Source organism: Rhipicephalus microplus, chromosome 7 (genome assembly GCF_043290135.1).
Source record: "Rhipicephalus microplus isolate Deutch F79 chromosome 7, USDA_Rmic, whole genome shotgun sequence".
NCBI classification, from domain to species: domain Eukaryota; kingdom Metazoa; phylum Arthropoda; class Arachnida; order Ixodida; family Ixodidae; genus Rhipicephalus; species Rhipicephalus microplus.
In genome coordinates, this window is record NC_134706.1 from 160,627,851 (window position 1) to 160,641,862 (window position 14,012).

Genomic DNA, 14,012 nt, shown 5'->3' on the forward strand with positions numbered 1-14,012 from the left:
TAACAGGGAACGCCGAGCAAGTCACATGACCTCTTTTACGTCACTTCTGGTTTTATCACCGGGGTGGCGGAGAAAAAATCGTGGAATCCAGCAGCTGCGATAGTCGTTCAATGCGTTCGGAAGCAGCTAAGCGCCGCCGTCTGGACGAGGAATTGCTGCTACTTTTAGATGCTGAAAGCTCCACAGGTTCAAGCGCAAGCTCATCCTCGGACAGCTGCAGCAGCAGCGATGACGACGACGATTTGACGTTGTATGAAATTATGTTCGAGTACCTGTTCTCTCCGCCGGAGCAGCGACCGAAGGTTGAATCGTACCTGGAAAAGACGGTTGCCGCGTATTCTGACGAAGAGGTGAGCTGCTGCGTTGTACTTAAAACGCGTAATCAATAACCGGCCTGCTTTTTTTTTTCTCTTTACCTTGCCAGTTTCGCAGAAACTTCCGACTGTCACGGTCGGTTGCAAATGCACTTGCTGCCGAATTCGCGAAGTCGCCGCACTACCCTTCAAGAAGAGACCGCGAAGGCCTACCCCCCGAGTCCCCTGAAGAGCATGTCGTGTGCTTTCTAAGGTAAAGTATTACAATTATATAGCAGTAAAGAGAGAAGCTTAGTTGTGAGATGAGTGCCCTACTCGTGAAGCTCTGCAACAAACTCAGGCGTGTCAAATTGTCGTACGTGCTCGCCGACGCGCCCCGGCAGCGCACGCATCGCATCGACCGGGTGCTGGCGAAGTTGTGCTGGAAGAAAAGTAAGAGATCAGGACGCAGGAGGTGTAGTTAATCAGATGAAAATTTAGAAAGTGGAGGGGTCAGAAAGTAATATGCGAAAGCAGGAAACGGTGAGAGAGTTCGGGCCTGCATTTGTTGCCGAGCTTCACGAGTACGGCGCGCATATCACGACGCCCTAGAGTTCACGTAAACTTCACATGTGTACGTAGAAATTGAAGAAGAAATGCGCGCATGTGACCTCGCGAGAATTAACATGGTCTCGGGTGAGTGTGTGTGTGTGGGGGGGGGGGTAATTTCACGTCTACGAGGCACCTGCCGAAGTTTTAAGGGCATGAAATTCATGGCACATGTTCCCGGAAGCGAAGCCTGAACTTGAATGCACTAATACGCCGCGTGAAGGTTTACCAACTGATTTTTCACTAAATGCTTATGCTGCCTGGAATTCGCTTTTACGTGCCACTGACGTTCCGTTAGTCCCAGGCTTAAGTAATCGCTTTTTCGCTGCACGCGCATTTCAGTTCCCGAATCGCACTGGATTCTATTTTCTCATTTTTTTCATTCCATTCTTGCATGTGCTGTTGTAAGGCATTCTAGGGGTAAAATACTGCACGTCTGCACCAAATGTGCTCTGAAGCTTGTTCAGACAACTGGGCAGATGTGGATTTTTCCGACACTTCGCTCAAGGCTTGTTGGCAACGTAAAATGCTTCTTTACCATTTAGGATTATTATAGTTATCACATTTCTTGCAGGTATGCCGCCAACAAATCCCGCATACGGGATGTTGCAGGACGTTTTGAAGTTGGGGAAAGCACGCACCACAGGATGATGTATCGAGTCATGGATTTCCTTCTCGACATTTCCCCCCGCATCGTGACCTTCCCAGATGACATGTAGAAACTTTCCAACGACTTTAAGCAGGTAAGAAAACCCCCACTCTCAATTTCAACTGCAAAAATGTTTTTGATTTAATCAAAGCAGCATGTCAGTCGCTTCCATCGGAATGATTCTTCAAAGCTGTGTTTTTATTCATAAAGGGGATGTAACTTCTGCTAAACATAATATATATGAGACACCCTTGAATTTGGTGTATAACAGTACGGTTGGAACAAGCAGTGAGTTATCATTTATGCTGTAAGCTGCATGGGGATGTTGAATAGCTCGCAAAGCCATTGTTTGCAGTTACATTGCAAGTTCTTCACACCTGCACGTAGTAGAGTTTGCGAAAACATATCAAGCTGAAGCTCTCGGCCACTGTGCGTAATGACCCTTTGCTAGAACTGTCAATGTATTTCACGCTTTATTGCGCACGTAACCATGCCAATGAATTTACGTTAGTACTGCACAAAACGAACAGATACAAGTACAAAACCAACATCCAAGGAAATCATGTGAAAATGAGCTGCGCTTGAAGCACAACTTCACTTGCTACTTTGTTAGCTCCTTTTGCTCTTTCTGTGAAACGTTCTACCATTTTTTTTTCAAACTTTTAGGTTTCAGTGTTTCCGGACACTATTGGCTGCATTGACGGAAGCTATATTCCGGTCAGGTGCCTGCTGGTAAAGTGCGGTCAGTGTACGTGAATCGGCACCACTACCCATTCTTGACGCTGCAGGGAATATGCCACAACCGGAAGAGGTTCCTAGATGTCAGCACAGATGCACCCAGCGAAATTCACGGCACCAGGATCTTCCGGCTTTTAACCGTTTCGAAAAAACTGCCTCAACTCTGCGCTGGGAAATACCACATTCTTGGGGACGCAGCGTATCCATCTCGCGAGTACCTAATGACTCCCATTCACGACTACGGAAGCCTCGATGTCTCTGACAAGGCATTTAATGCCAAACTTTCATCTACCCGAGTGCTAATTGAAAACGCGTTTGGGGAGTTAAAGGGTAGGTTTCGGCAGCTGCAGCGTGTGGACCTCACGACAGTAGACAACATGACAAAATTTATCCTCGCATGTTGTGTCCTCCACAACATCTGCATTGACAACGGTGACTCGCCTGATGGTCTAGTTCCAGGCATGCATCTGAACTCTAGGGGTGCTAATGATCCGAACCCTAATGGAGCCAGAGTCCACAGTGGAACATCCAGAGAAGAGAGCCTCTTACGGGCGCTTGCAGAGGTTAAGCGAGAAAGACTGAAATCTAAGATGGGGCTAAAGATGAGGCAGCCACAAAATCTGTCTTAATGGAAGCATATCGTGCTCAAACATTAAATGCAACGCTTAAGCAGCATCCGATTTTGCCAATCTTCAGGGACATAATGGTTGAGTATGAAATAAACAGTCATGAAAACATGTTTTTCTAAAGTGCACCTCTTTATTGCTTGAACCCCAAGGCCTCGCGGATGAGCTGAAGTTTGTCTTCGTGCATCTTGTGGCGCTCCTGGCGTTCTTGAATGCGCTCAGCTCGCCGCTCGGCGCGCCTCATCTTCTTTTCTTTTTCTAGCTCTTCCCTGCGAGCCGCTCGCTCTGCACTAATAGCTCGCATTTGGTCAAAAAAATATTGCATCTCCTGCATACGACTGGTACTAGCGCGAAGTTCCCTTTTCTTGGTATCTGCTGGCCCTTTTGTGCTTTGCCCATTGTCTGAGCCACTCGCCGGAGTACTGGAGATTTCATGTGAAATTGAGGGTACATCAGCTGAGCTGTCGGAACTTGATGAAGTTGCCTTGTACGTCGCTCCATAAGAGTCCCTTTGGACTTCGGGCTCGAGGCTGTCGTCAATGCTTTAAATTTTTTGCATTTCATCGTCGAATGGGACGGGGCAAGGTTGAGCACCGGACTTGTTATTATCGCACGCTCTTCTCTTTTGCCTCCTTACCGTTTTTACGCGATTTTCACATCGCTGTGGCGTTTTGCTGCATCCAAGCACATCAGCCAGATCCTGGGAAACCTGTTTAAAAAGCATCTTCTTGTTCTTAAACTTTTTGAAAGGGCCAACTTGAGGGAAGTATTTATAGTAATAGTCTAATAGGAATTTAGTTTCCCCTAGTGTCCACTCAGGAGCTGAAATAGAAATAAGGCAAGCTTGCTTAAAGCACATGTGTGGGGCACTGCAGCGGTAGAAGCTCACCTCCGCCACCTCTTTTCCCTTGTGGCGCTGGGCCCGTTCCCATCTCGCCGGCGGTTGATGAACTGGTGGTTTCTGCACGTGCAAATTAAGTGCGAGTGTAAAAACTCTGCTGAGGTGCCTATTCTGTGCGACGTGAAATGATTATGGTGTTCTGTTCGCGAAGTAAACGCCTCCGGGTGCGATGAATGTACCATACTGAAATTCGAAACAGCGCGAAAAGATGGCACAGGGGACACAACGACACAAGGCGCTGGTGTCGTCGTTTCCCCTGCCCCGTCTTTTCGCGCCGTTTCGAATTTAAGTATGCACCACCAACTAACCCAAACCACCGTTCTAACGCAGAATGTAGCATGTCATCAGCCCTTGCTGAACGCAAACATAAAGAGGTTTGTTCTGTGTACTCAAACAGGCATGCAAATAATTTCAAAACGTCAACCAGTAGAAGTGACGATAAACGGCAGAAGAAAGTTCGACAGTACAGCACCAAAGTGCGGCCCCGTGACGCATACATACGCAAATTACGTTCTCCGTCTTCGTCCGTCGTTTCCTCACACACCGCGACGCTCCCGCTACCTGAAATGGGCCATTCAGCACAAAAGGTTAAAAAAAAACTGGCAAAAAGTATTGCGAAATATGGCCTGTGCTTGTTAGTTATTGGCGCTTACCGTGGGGATTCTCGTCGATGCTCTCCCGCGCGGCCAAGGCATCGATAACGACTGTAGTGAGCACAAACAAAGCCGTTAGATTGACGCTGTTATCGCTCGTAGCTAATTTTTGCGAGACACAATGCTTACCTGGTGTAGCGCGTAGAGCTGACCCCTTTAGCATTGCCATGAACATCCACTCGGCTTCATCATTCATCGCCATGAGGAAGGCAGACACAAAGCCACCGGCACGTGTCTGGCGAAACTGGCGTGGAATAACTTCGTGCGGACAACGAGAGCGCGCGAAATGCTCCGAAAAGCAAGCGCGGGAAAAGTTTGGTCACATGACCTGTGACATCATGCCCTCTCTCTCTTTTCTCTGCTCCCGGAGCAGCGCGAATGTTTCATTCGCGGAACGAAAGTGCACGTCCCCGTTACTCCCGTGTGCTGATCTGGCTGCTCGCTGCACTTGCTCCTGTTCGCCCAATGGAATTCGCTCTTAGAAAACAGCAGGTGGCCAATTTAAAAAGAACTATCGGTTAAGAAGAAAGTGAAGGAAACGGAGACTGACATGTCGAGAATGGGCATGATTAAGAAGTCCGCAGAGATCTTTCAAACTTTTAAGCAGGAAATTGCCAAGGAAAGGATCTATGATAATACTCGGGGTAGTTCTCCACTGTTTGAGGTCAGGACGGGAGTACTGTGAACCAAGACATATCGGGCCAAATACGAAGGGGTAGACAGAGTATGCAGTGCGTGTGGAGAGGAAGAAGAAACTGCCGAACACTTGATAATGTTCAGTAGAGGGCTTCACCCTATAGTTCAGGATGATGGCGCAGAGTTTTTCAAAGCACTGGTGTTTAGGGACCGGGAGGGCAAAATAGACTTTAAGCGGGTAGACTTAACTAGAAGTAGGTTATCTGATTGGAGGCTAAAGTCATGGCACGAGTGAAAATTAAACTCTTCACTGCAAAGTACGAAACCTCTAACTCACTTACTAAAAAAAAATAAATCTAGTTTTTGGTTCATTAAGTATTATGGCGTGGTGGCGGTAGCTACCGCCCGATCTAAAGGGTACAGCCATATCCATCTATCCATCCATACACATGCTCCCGTGGTTTGAGAAATTTTACCGGCACTGTACGTTAGCCCTGGGGCAAAGCTCTCTTTGCCTTCTGTAATGTCTCATTTTCTTTAGTGTGCAAAACACATTTTTTTCTTTTTCAATCAGTGTATACCATGGTGCAAATACAGTGGAGAGATTTGCCAGAAACTCATTGTAATAAGTGACCACTCCTAAAGAGGATCGCAGCTCAGTATTATTTCATGACTACGGGGCTGGTCTCATTGCGTCGACGTTCTTTTCAAGAGTGAGTAGTCCCTCAGCGTCGACACGGTGTCGAAGATACGTCACTGATGATTCACAAAACCCGCACTTGTCCACACAAAGTCTGATGCCGTTCTCACAGTATCGCTGTGACACTGCTCGCAGATTAGCATTTTCATTGTTGCTGCTCTCGGATATCAGCACATCATCCAGATATGCCCGAGTCCCTTTCAACCCCTACAGCACCAACTCAATCTTGCGCTGGAATATCGCAGGAGCAGACGCGATGCCAAACTGTTATGTGTTGTGACAGAACAGCCTCTTCGACGTGTTGATCACGCCTAATTTCCGCGATCCTTCATCTATGTTAACCAGGTTGTGTGCGTCGCGAAAGTCTAATATACTGAACTTTTCCCTCCACATGAGTTTGCAAAAGGCCTATAGCAAAAAACGGGTACTCCTCAATTTCACACACTGGGTTTAAAGTCATTTCGAAATCAACGCATATCCACACCGTTCCGTTGTTCTTTAAAACGAGAACAATGGTCGTAGCCCATTCGGGATGAGAGACTGTAGAAAGCATGCCTGCGGTGACTTATCTGTCAAGCTCCTTTTGCACTCCGCGATAAAGCGTCAAAGAAATTTTCCTCGCCTTAGATAACTTGGGGCTTGATCCGGTCTTGATGTGCAGTCGGGCTGGCGGACCTTTGATGAGACTAGTGCTTTCAGTTTAAGAGTGATCGTTTTGCTGGAACAGCTTTGGAACGACCTGCTGGGCTTCACTTAGTTTTTAAGGCTGCGGATGCAGGTTAAGAAGCTGGATGTGTTCATCTGTCAATTTTTTTCAGCAGATCCTAACCGCAAAGTCTGAGGCCATCGCAGTATGAAGTAGTCAAACTGAACTGCACTATTGTTCGTACCTTCATGGGAAACCAGCGTCGTTAATGCGCCAAGAAGCGGAAGCTTTCCCAGATAGAATGAAAGCTGTAGTTGTGACTTCTGTAGCTGCGGCCATTGATTAAAGCAGGTCTCGTAGATGCTCTTAGGAATGGCGCAAACAGGAGAGCACGCGTATAGATGTCCATTGTTATTTCAATGCCATTCCACGTGAATGCATTTCTGAAAGAAGGTATGAGTTAGCAATGAGTGGCCAACGACCAAATTTGCGGCGCGCTGTTGTTTGTGTCCTCATTATCGGCTGCCTGTGCTATCACTGCTACCTGTCTGCTTGTTTGGTCACTCACCGCACACATTCTGGCTAAGTGCCCTCGCCGTCTATATTTCAAGCACCTGCGCTTGATCAGCCCACAAGCGCTGGTTTTGTGACCATGCTTTCAGGAACATTTGCATTGTTATACACCCAGCGATCTTGCGAACCGCGTTCAGCGCTTTTTGCGGCAAGGGCAAGAGGCTGCGCTTCTTGAAGATTAGGCTTGTTCATTGCTAGCGCTTGTTTTTTTTTCCAATTCTTGCACCTGACTCTGCACACAATACGATCCCTTGTCATTCTTGATATGTGGGGTTTAACGTCCCAAAACCACTATATGATTAGATCCCTTGTCATTCTGTCCAGCATCATTGAAAAACTCCAATTGTGGGCTATCTGTTGAATTGCCACAATAAATTAATGCACAGACACCTATATTGTTAGCAGCGATGAAATAATTAAACGTTTTAAGCAGTTTCACTTGTCACTGGGTCGCAGTAGCTGTTTGACATCTGCGCAACTACTGCATAGGCCAGAGCACTAGGTTTCTGTGGCGCAACCTTTCCGTTCAAGATCTCAATTGTTTTCGTTTCAAGCGCAGCTAGCAGCAGGGCTCTTTTCTTAGTATAGTCCTTCACATCATTCGCTTAAAAGTAAGCCTCTGCCTTTACCAAGTACACTGGCCACTTATCTTTTGCATCATCGTATACCCGTAGTGGGTGTACCATGGTTGGTGAGTTCATTCTGCTGGCTATCGCGTATGGGCATCATGACCTTCTTGTTGCAGTAGAATCCTCGTCGCCACTGTTACGTACTACCGGCCGTAAGCCGGTAACGGTGGCATGAAAACCAGTCGATATGACGGGGCACGAGCATTTATTTCCAGCTCGGTAATATATAGGCAAGCAAGAGGAGAGAAAGAAGAAAATAGCTACAATGACGCATGCACCGATAACCGTCATCTTGCTCGATTTGTTATCTGCAGCAAAGTAATCAGTGTAATGTTGGAAAATCATAGTCTGTTGTTGATTAAAGCTGAAAATCTTGAATGAGGAGCGCTTACTGCAATTATGGTTTAACGAAGCACTGACCTAAAATTTCAAAGGCAATATATATATATATATATATATATATATACTGCTAATACTTTTACTATGACTGTTGTCATGCTGTTAACCCTCACTTGAGGGTCATTACAGGGAGGGTGAAGAATTGAGTTGCACAAAATTAAATATTTGAAAATTGTAAGATGAACTCTGTAAGATATGGCGTAACTATATGAGAAACACAGTTACATGCTTTTTCACTCAATATATTTACAACATGATCTCTAGGACCAGTGAAAACTTTCTAAGGAAACACATACACGAACACTGATAACTATACATTCTCAACAAAATGCCTATCAAGAGCAACCTCAAAATCACTCAAAGTTTTTTGTTGCACCATATCGTTCGGTAATTCATTCCACATATTAATAGGATCGGGAAAGAAGGAAAATCGGAAGATATCTGTTCGAGCATGTATTGGTTGTATGAATGTAGTGCATATTGTTCTTGGAAACCATTTGTAAGAATGCTTTAAATAATCATCCCTGTTTATTTTCATCCTGGCATGCAAGATCTGAAAAAGAAGTTTCAACCTCTGTTTCCGCCTTCTTAATTCTAGCGATTCTAATTTACATACTTTTACCATTCCAGTAACAGAATTCCTTCTTCGATATTTGGAGCAGATAAAGCGAGCTGGCATTCTCTGAATGCGTTCTAATTTATTTTTAAGACCTTTATGGGTGGGCTCCACACAGCGCTAGCGTATTCTAATCTCGGACGGACATACGTTTTGTAGCCAAGCAACTTGACATCTTTTGTGGCTCGGCCTAACTTCCTTCGTAGAAAGCACATTTTTTGACATGCTGATTGACAAATGTTATCAATATGAGGACGCCAGCTCAACTTATCCGTTATAATTACACCCAAGTATTTAACATTACAGACTTTCACCAGCATATTATCACCAATGGCATATGCAAACGAAAGCATTTCCTTCTTTTTTGTAATGTGTGTGCAAGTGGATTTTTATAGTTAATTTCCATACCCCATTTAGAACACCATAAGTTTAGGGTTTGTGAGCACTGAATGATATTCACTCTATCTCTTCTGCACAATACCAGACAATATATTAGGCAGTCATCTGCAAATAGCTTAATTTTTACAGGTAGTTGGACAACTGATGAAATATCGTCTATGTATAAAAGGAAGAGTAGGGGCCCCAATACAGATCCTTGAAACAATCCCGAATACACCTCCTGATTTCCCGACATAGCCTCTCCCACTCTAACTGCTTGTTGTCGATTGCTTAGATAAGCTCTGATGCAACTGAGAACATTCTCACTAATACCGACATTGTGAAGCTTGAATAGCAGCTTACGGTGTGAAGCTCTGTCGAACGCCTTTGAAAAATCGATACATATAACATCGATTGGCATACAGGCATCTACAGCTATACACAAGTCATGTATAGTTTCAACCAGTTGTGTGACTGTTGAAAGGCCACCGCGAAATCCATGCTGAAAGGGGCATAATAAGTGATTTTGTTCTAAAAATTGCCGAATAGTTTTTCCACTTTATTTTCGAATATTTTAAAACATATTGACGTGAGTGAGACAGGCCTATAATTGTTCAATGTTGTTCTATCACCACCTTTCAAAATTGGGACAACTGCTCTACGCCAATCTTAAGATAACGAGTGGCATTTTAAAGATTTCTCGAAAATAATCAATAGGTAGTACGACAGCCACTCCGCAAATCGTCGCGAAAATTGTTTCGATATACCGTCAGGTCCACATGACGTTTTGGTATTTAAAAGAAGTAGTTGATTGAATATACCTTCTCGGTTAATATTTATATAATCTTCCTGAAGTGTCAGTGTAGCACCCGATTCAATTTCATCGTTGTCACCCTGATTCTTACAGATAACCGATTGAAAAAATTGATTGAGTCATTCAGCTATATCCGACTTCTCTCTGATTACTTCTTTTTCATCTACAATAAGATTAATTCCCTCATTCGCTTCCTTAAAAAACAGCCAAAACCTACGCGGTGAGTTCGTTAGAAAGTTAGTGTGTTATTGAAAAAATGTTTCTTGGATTGCGCCATCTCTGCTTTCAAGTTTTTTAGCACATGATATTTCGGTCGAGCCCCTTTGAGTTCTGCGCAGTCTTTTTAGTTTACGCTTCATGAAAATTATTTTCCTACTTATCCATGCATTTCTTCGTTTTGTCTTTTTAACGCGAGTGGGTATGAAGTTGTCTGAACAATAACCTACAGTTTTCTTAAAACTATTCCAGATCTGTTCAACGAACTCAAGTGTTGATGCCTGCTGAAATTCGCCAAGGGACATTTCTAAAAATTTCAGGATCGCCGTATCATCAGCACGATCGTAACCTTTAATATGTGCATACACATGACGCTTTGCTCGACAGCCGGTATGAAGAAATACGTCAACCGCAACCATTCTGTGGTCTGATATGCCGTCTTCAACTGATACGGCATATTCAGTCACTCTACTTGATATGAAAACCAAGTCTAACAATGACTGTGACGTAGGGGTAACTCGTGTATAATCTTTAACGATTTGTGTGAGATTATGAGAAAAAATCAGCTCTAATAACCTATCACCACTACGGGTTTCCGCATGATCAGTTAAAAAGCTTACCCAATTTATATGCGCTAAATTAAAGTCACCAGCCATTGTCAGCCTTATATTTTAATTTACATGATCACTCAAAAACATATTTAATTCTTCTAAAAACTCGGGTGGACTTCCAGGTGGTCTGTAGACGGCTCCAACGAGATGCGTATAATTAGCGTAATCCACCTCGCACCACACTGTTTCTGGCAATGTACTGTTGTTGCTGATACGTTGTTTTTAATTATCACTGCCACACCACCACCTCGAGTGTCCCTGTCCCACCGGAAAATCTTGTATCCTGGCGGTAGGATGCAGTTATTTGTTATAGCATTATTCAACCATGTCTCCGTGAAGACAACAACATGGGGGCTGTGTGTGATCAACAAGATTTCTAAATCTGTTACTTTATTTACAATGCTTCGCGCATTCAGTGAAAGAATTCTTACTATGAATGCGCCGTCTCAGATGATTTTATGCCACTTCCATCGGTAGGTTTTGGCACATTCGAGCTGATATGAGCGGAATTTGCAGAGCTGTGGTTACTTTCCTTGTTATCTTTTTGTTGCGTGCATTGACAACGAATATTTTGTGTCGTACCCACTGATAAAGCTCGACGTTCACTATAAGCTTGTCATGAATCAACTTCACTTTTGCTCCCTCTGCCCTTTCGGTTTCGCAGCTTTGCCATAAATTTTTCCTAGCGTAGACAGTTTCCTTTGCGTGATCATTGCTGACACTAATAGTAGTCCCCTTCAATTTTTTGCAGTTTTTTAGCACACTTTTTTTGCGGTAATCGTAAAAATTAATGATGACCGGTCTTGAGCTATTTGGTTTTTGCTTGCCGAGCCGGTGAATTCGCTCAACTGATTTTATTTTAATACCCAATTTTGCGTCAAAAAGTATATGAACAACAGTTTCCGTCAGGTCTGACTCAGTTTCACCAGAATCTTCCGGAAGTCGAAAAGGAGTAGATTATTACGTCTACTCCTGTTTTCGTAATCAATTAACTTCTGTTCTTGTTGCCTAACTATAGTTTCCAGCCTGCTAATTCACTCACTCATTTCTTCAATAACTGTAGAATAGTCCGTCAACATTTCAGTTTCAATATTTAAATCGGATATTTCTTTACTCATAGCATCTATCTTCGTTTCGGATGCTACCTGTTTTTCTGAGATTTGCTCCAACATCTCAGCAGTCCTTGGCCCCGGGTTTGCTCAACATCACCAGACATTAAAATCATAAACAGCACAGACCAGCAATCAATGACACAAGCAATACAAATGTGAGTGCACGGGAATACTAACAAAAATGGATTGTCACAACCATAACATGCTTTATTACAGAGGTAACGAACCTGCATAAACAGCAATGGTGACTTAGACATGTGGCCTGCAGGTCATGTGCCGTGCCCTCTGAGGGTTCCTTGGTTGAGCTGCACCTTTTCTAGCCGAGGTGTTGATGACGTCACTGATGACAGACGAGCCGTCCAGGTGCTGCTTTCAGAGTCCTGATAAGTTCCATCGAAAGGCAGCCAATTTTTGCCACCAGTAGACACCGATGATGGTTGATGAACCCACTTGTTGCTCACAGTTGTCTGACGAGACTCGTGGGAAGGTAGCCAGAATGTGCCGCTCGTAGTTGTCACTCCCACAATCCACGAAAGTGCCTGCATAAACAGCAATGCCGACTTAAAGACATGTTGCCTGCAGGCAATGTGCCGGCCCAATATATATATATATATATATATATATATATATATATATATATATATATATATATATATATATATATATATATATATATATATATATATATATATATATATATATGGAAAATTAGTTTACGCCTCTAAAAAACTATTTATTTGTGACGTGTGACGTTTCGATCGGAGACCGATCTGATGAAGATCGTGTCCGATCTTCATCTTCATATATACATATATATACATATATATATATATATATATATATATATATATATATATATATATATATATATATATATATATATATATAGTGGGAGTAATAATTTAATGTAATTCAATGGGCCAGTTAGTCTTCGTGAAGGTATGGGATATGGCACAACGGGAGCGTTGTCAACAAGGATAAATATATTTATTTCCCAACAGTTTCGGGAGGGGTCCTCCCTTCATCAGGGAATGAGTTCCTGATCCCCTGATGAAGGGAGGACCCCTCCTGAAACTGTTGGGAAATAAATATATTTATCCTTGTTGACAATGCTCCCGTTGTGCCATATATATATATATATATATATATATATATATGTGTGTGTGTGTGTGTGTGTGTGTGTGTGTGTGTGTGTGTGTGTGTGTGTGTGTGTGTGTGTGTGTGTGTGTGTGTGTGTGTGTGTGTGTGTGTGAAGACATACACGAAATCTCCGGGGCAAATATAGCATAGAATCTATTTAAAATCAAAAATCTAGATTAAAACGTACGCCGCACAACTGAGCGAGAGGCGGGTGCTCGAAAATGTTTTTTCACATTCCGTTGTTGATTAGACCACTACTGGAGCAAATCATTCACATCATCAGAGATCAATCGAAAAACCCAGTATTAATGGAGCTACGAGTACTAAAAAAATTAGCAGATCCCACGTATAGTGGGAATCGATGATATGTGAAGCACGAATGAGAAATGTTGATATGTCACTTTAGAATCAGCACAACCTTACGAAGTAAATGATTATTCCGCCGCGGTGGTGTAGTGGCTAAGGTACTCGGCTGCTGATCTGCAGGTCACGGATCAGCAGTCGAGTACCTTAGCCACTAGACCATCGCGAGTACCTTAGCCGCCGAGTACCTTAGCCGCCGCAGGTCGCGGGATTGAATCCCGGCTGCGGCGGCTGCATTTCCGATGAAGGCGGAAATGTTGTAGGCCCGTGTGCTAAGATTTGGGTGCACGTTAAAGAACCCCAGGTGGTCGAAATTTCCGGAGCCCTCCACTACAGCGTCTCTGATAATCATATAGTGGTTTTGGGACGTTAAACCCCACAAATCAATCAATAAATGATGCCGTAGACGACTTCCGTGTCATGAGTATCATGTTCGGACGTGTCGTTTACCTTCGTCATCTATTCATGTCACGTGATACCAAATTTAGTACATGTGGAGCTAGCGAAACAGCCGCGAGCACACTACTCGTGTGGTATGTTGTCTTGTTCTTACATGACACGCGTGTCAGGATTATCATGTTTGCACCAGTCATATATTTCGTCATCCATTGACGTAACGTAACATCAGATTTGGTATATGTGGAGCTAGCAAACGGCCGCGAGTGCATCATGAAGGACCAAATATACTTCAATGTAGCGTAGACGCACGC

At 43.7% G+C, this 14,012-nt stretch overlaps 2 protein-coding genes and 1 long non-coding RNA gene across 3 annotated transcripts in view; 1 reads left to right on the plus strand and 2 right to left on the minus strand.

Moving 5' to 3' along the window:
* The first annotated feature begins 103 nt into the window (after positions 1-103).
* LOC142767116 (uncharacterized) lies at positions 104-2,962 on the plus strand. Its single transcript, XM_075868342.1, has 4 exons — positions 104-350; positions 425-567; positions 1,477-1,645; positions 2,218-2,962. The coding sequence occupies exons 1-3, from the start codon at positions 111-113 to the stop codon at positions 1,619-1,621; spliced, it is 528 nt and encodes a 175-aa protein (XP_075724457.1). The 5' UTR covers positions 104-110; the 3' UTR covers positions 1,622-1,645; positions 2,218-2,962.
* A 117-nt stretch (positions 2,963-3,079) lies between these two features.
* Positions 3,080-4,737, minus strand: LOC142767117 (uncharacterized). The gene is made up of 5 exons (XM_075868343.1): positions 4,599-4,737; positions 4,470-4,520; positions 4,318-4,377; positions 3,805-3,876; positions 3,080-3,737 (listed from the first exon to the last, which is right to left on the minus strand). The coding sequence occupies exons 1-5, from the start codon at positions 4,669-4,671 to the stop codon at positions 3,460-3,462; spliced, it is 534 nt and encodes a 177-aa protein (XP_075724458.1). The 5' UTR covers positions 4,672-4,737; the 3' UTR covers positions 3,080-3,459.
* A 7,244-nt stretch (positions 4,738-11,981) lies between these two features.
* Positions 11,982-14,012, minus strand: part of LOC142767119 (uncharacterized) — a 55,741-nt gene continuing 53,710 nt past the window's right edge. The window contains exon 2 of the long non-coding RNA XR_012884762.1: positions 11,982-12,338. This is a non-coding gene — a long non-coding RNA (uncharacterized LOC142767119). The remainder of the gene's footprint in view (positions 12,339-14,012) is intronic.

Bases quoted from the DNA above. Each gene is read 5' to 3' on its own strand.
- LOC142767117 (XM_075868343.1), bottom strand. From the start codon at position 4,671: ATGGCGATGAATGATGAAGCCGAGTGGATGTTCATGGCAATGCTAAAG. The intron at 4,521-4,598 runs GTAAGCATTGTG...TGCTCACTACAG, and splicing joins AGCTCTACGCGCTACACCAG to TCGTTATCGATGCCTTGGCC. The intron at 4,378-4,469 runs GTAAGCGCCAAT...GGCCCATTTCAG, and splicing joins CATCGACGAGAATCCCCACG to GTAGCGGGAGCGTCGCGGTG.
- LOC142767116 (XM_075868342.1), top strand. From the start codon at position 111: ATGCGTTCGGAAGCAGCTAAGCGCCGCCGTCTGGACGAGGAATTGCTG. The intron at 351-424 runs GTGAGCTGCTGC...TTACCTTGCCAG, and splicing joins CCGCGTATTCTGACGAAGAG to TTTCGCAGAAACTTCCGACT. The intron at 568-1,476 runs GTAAAGTATTAC...CATTTCTTGCAG, and splicing joins CATGTCGTGTGCTTTCTAAG to GTATGCCGCCAACAAATCCC.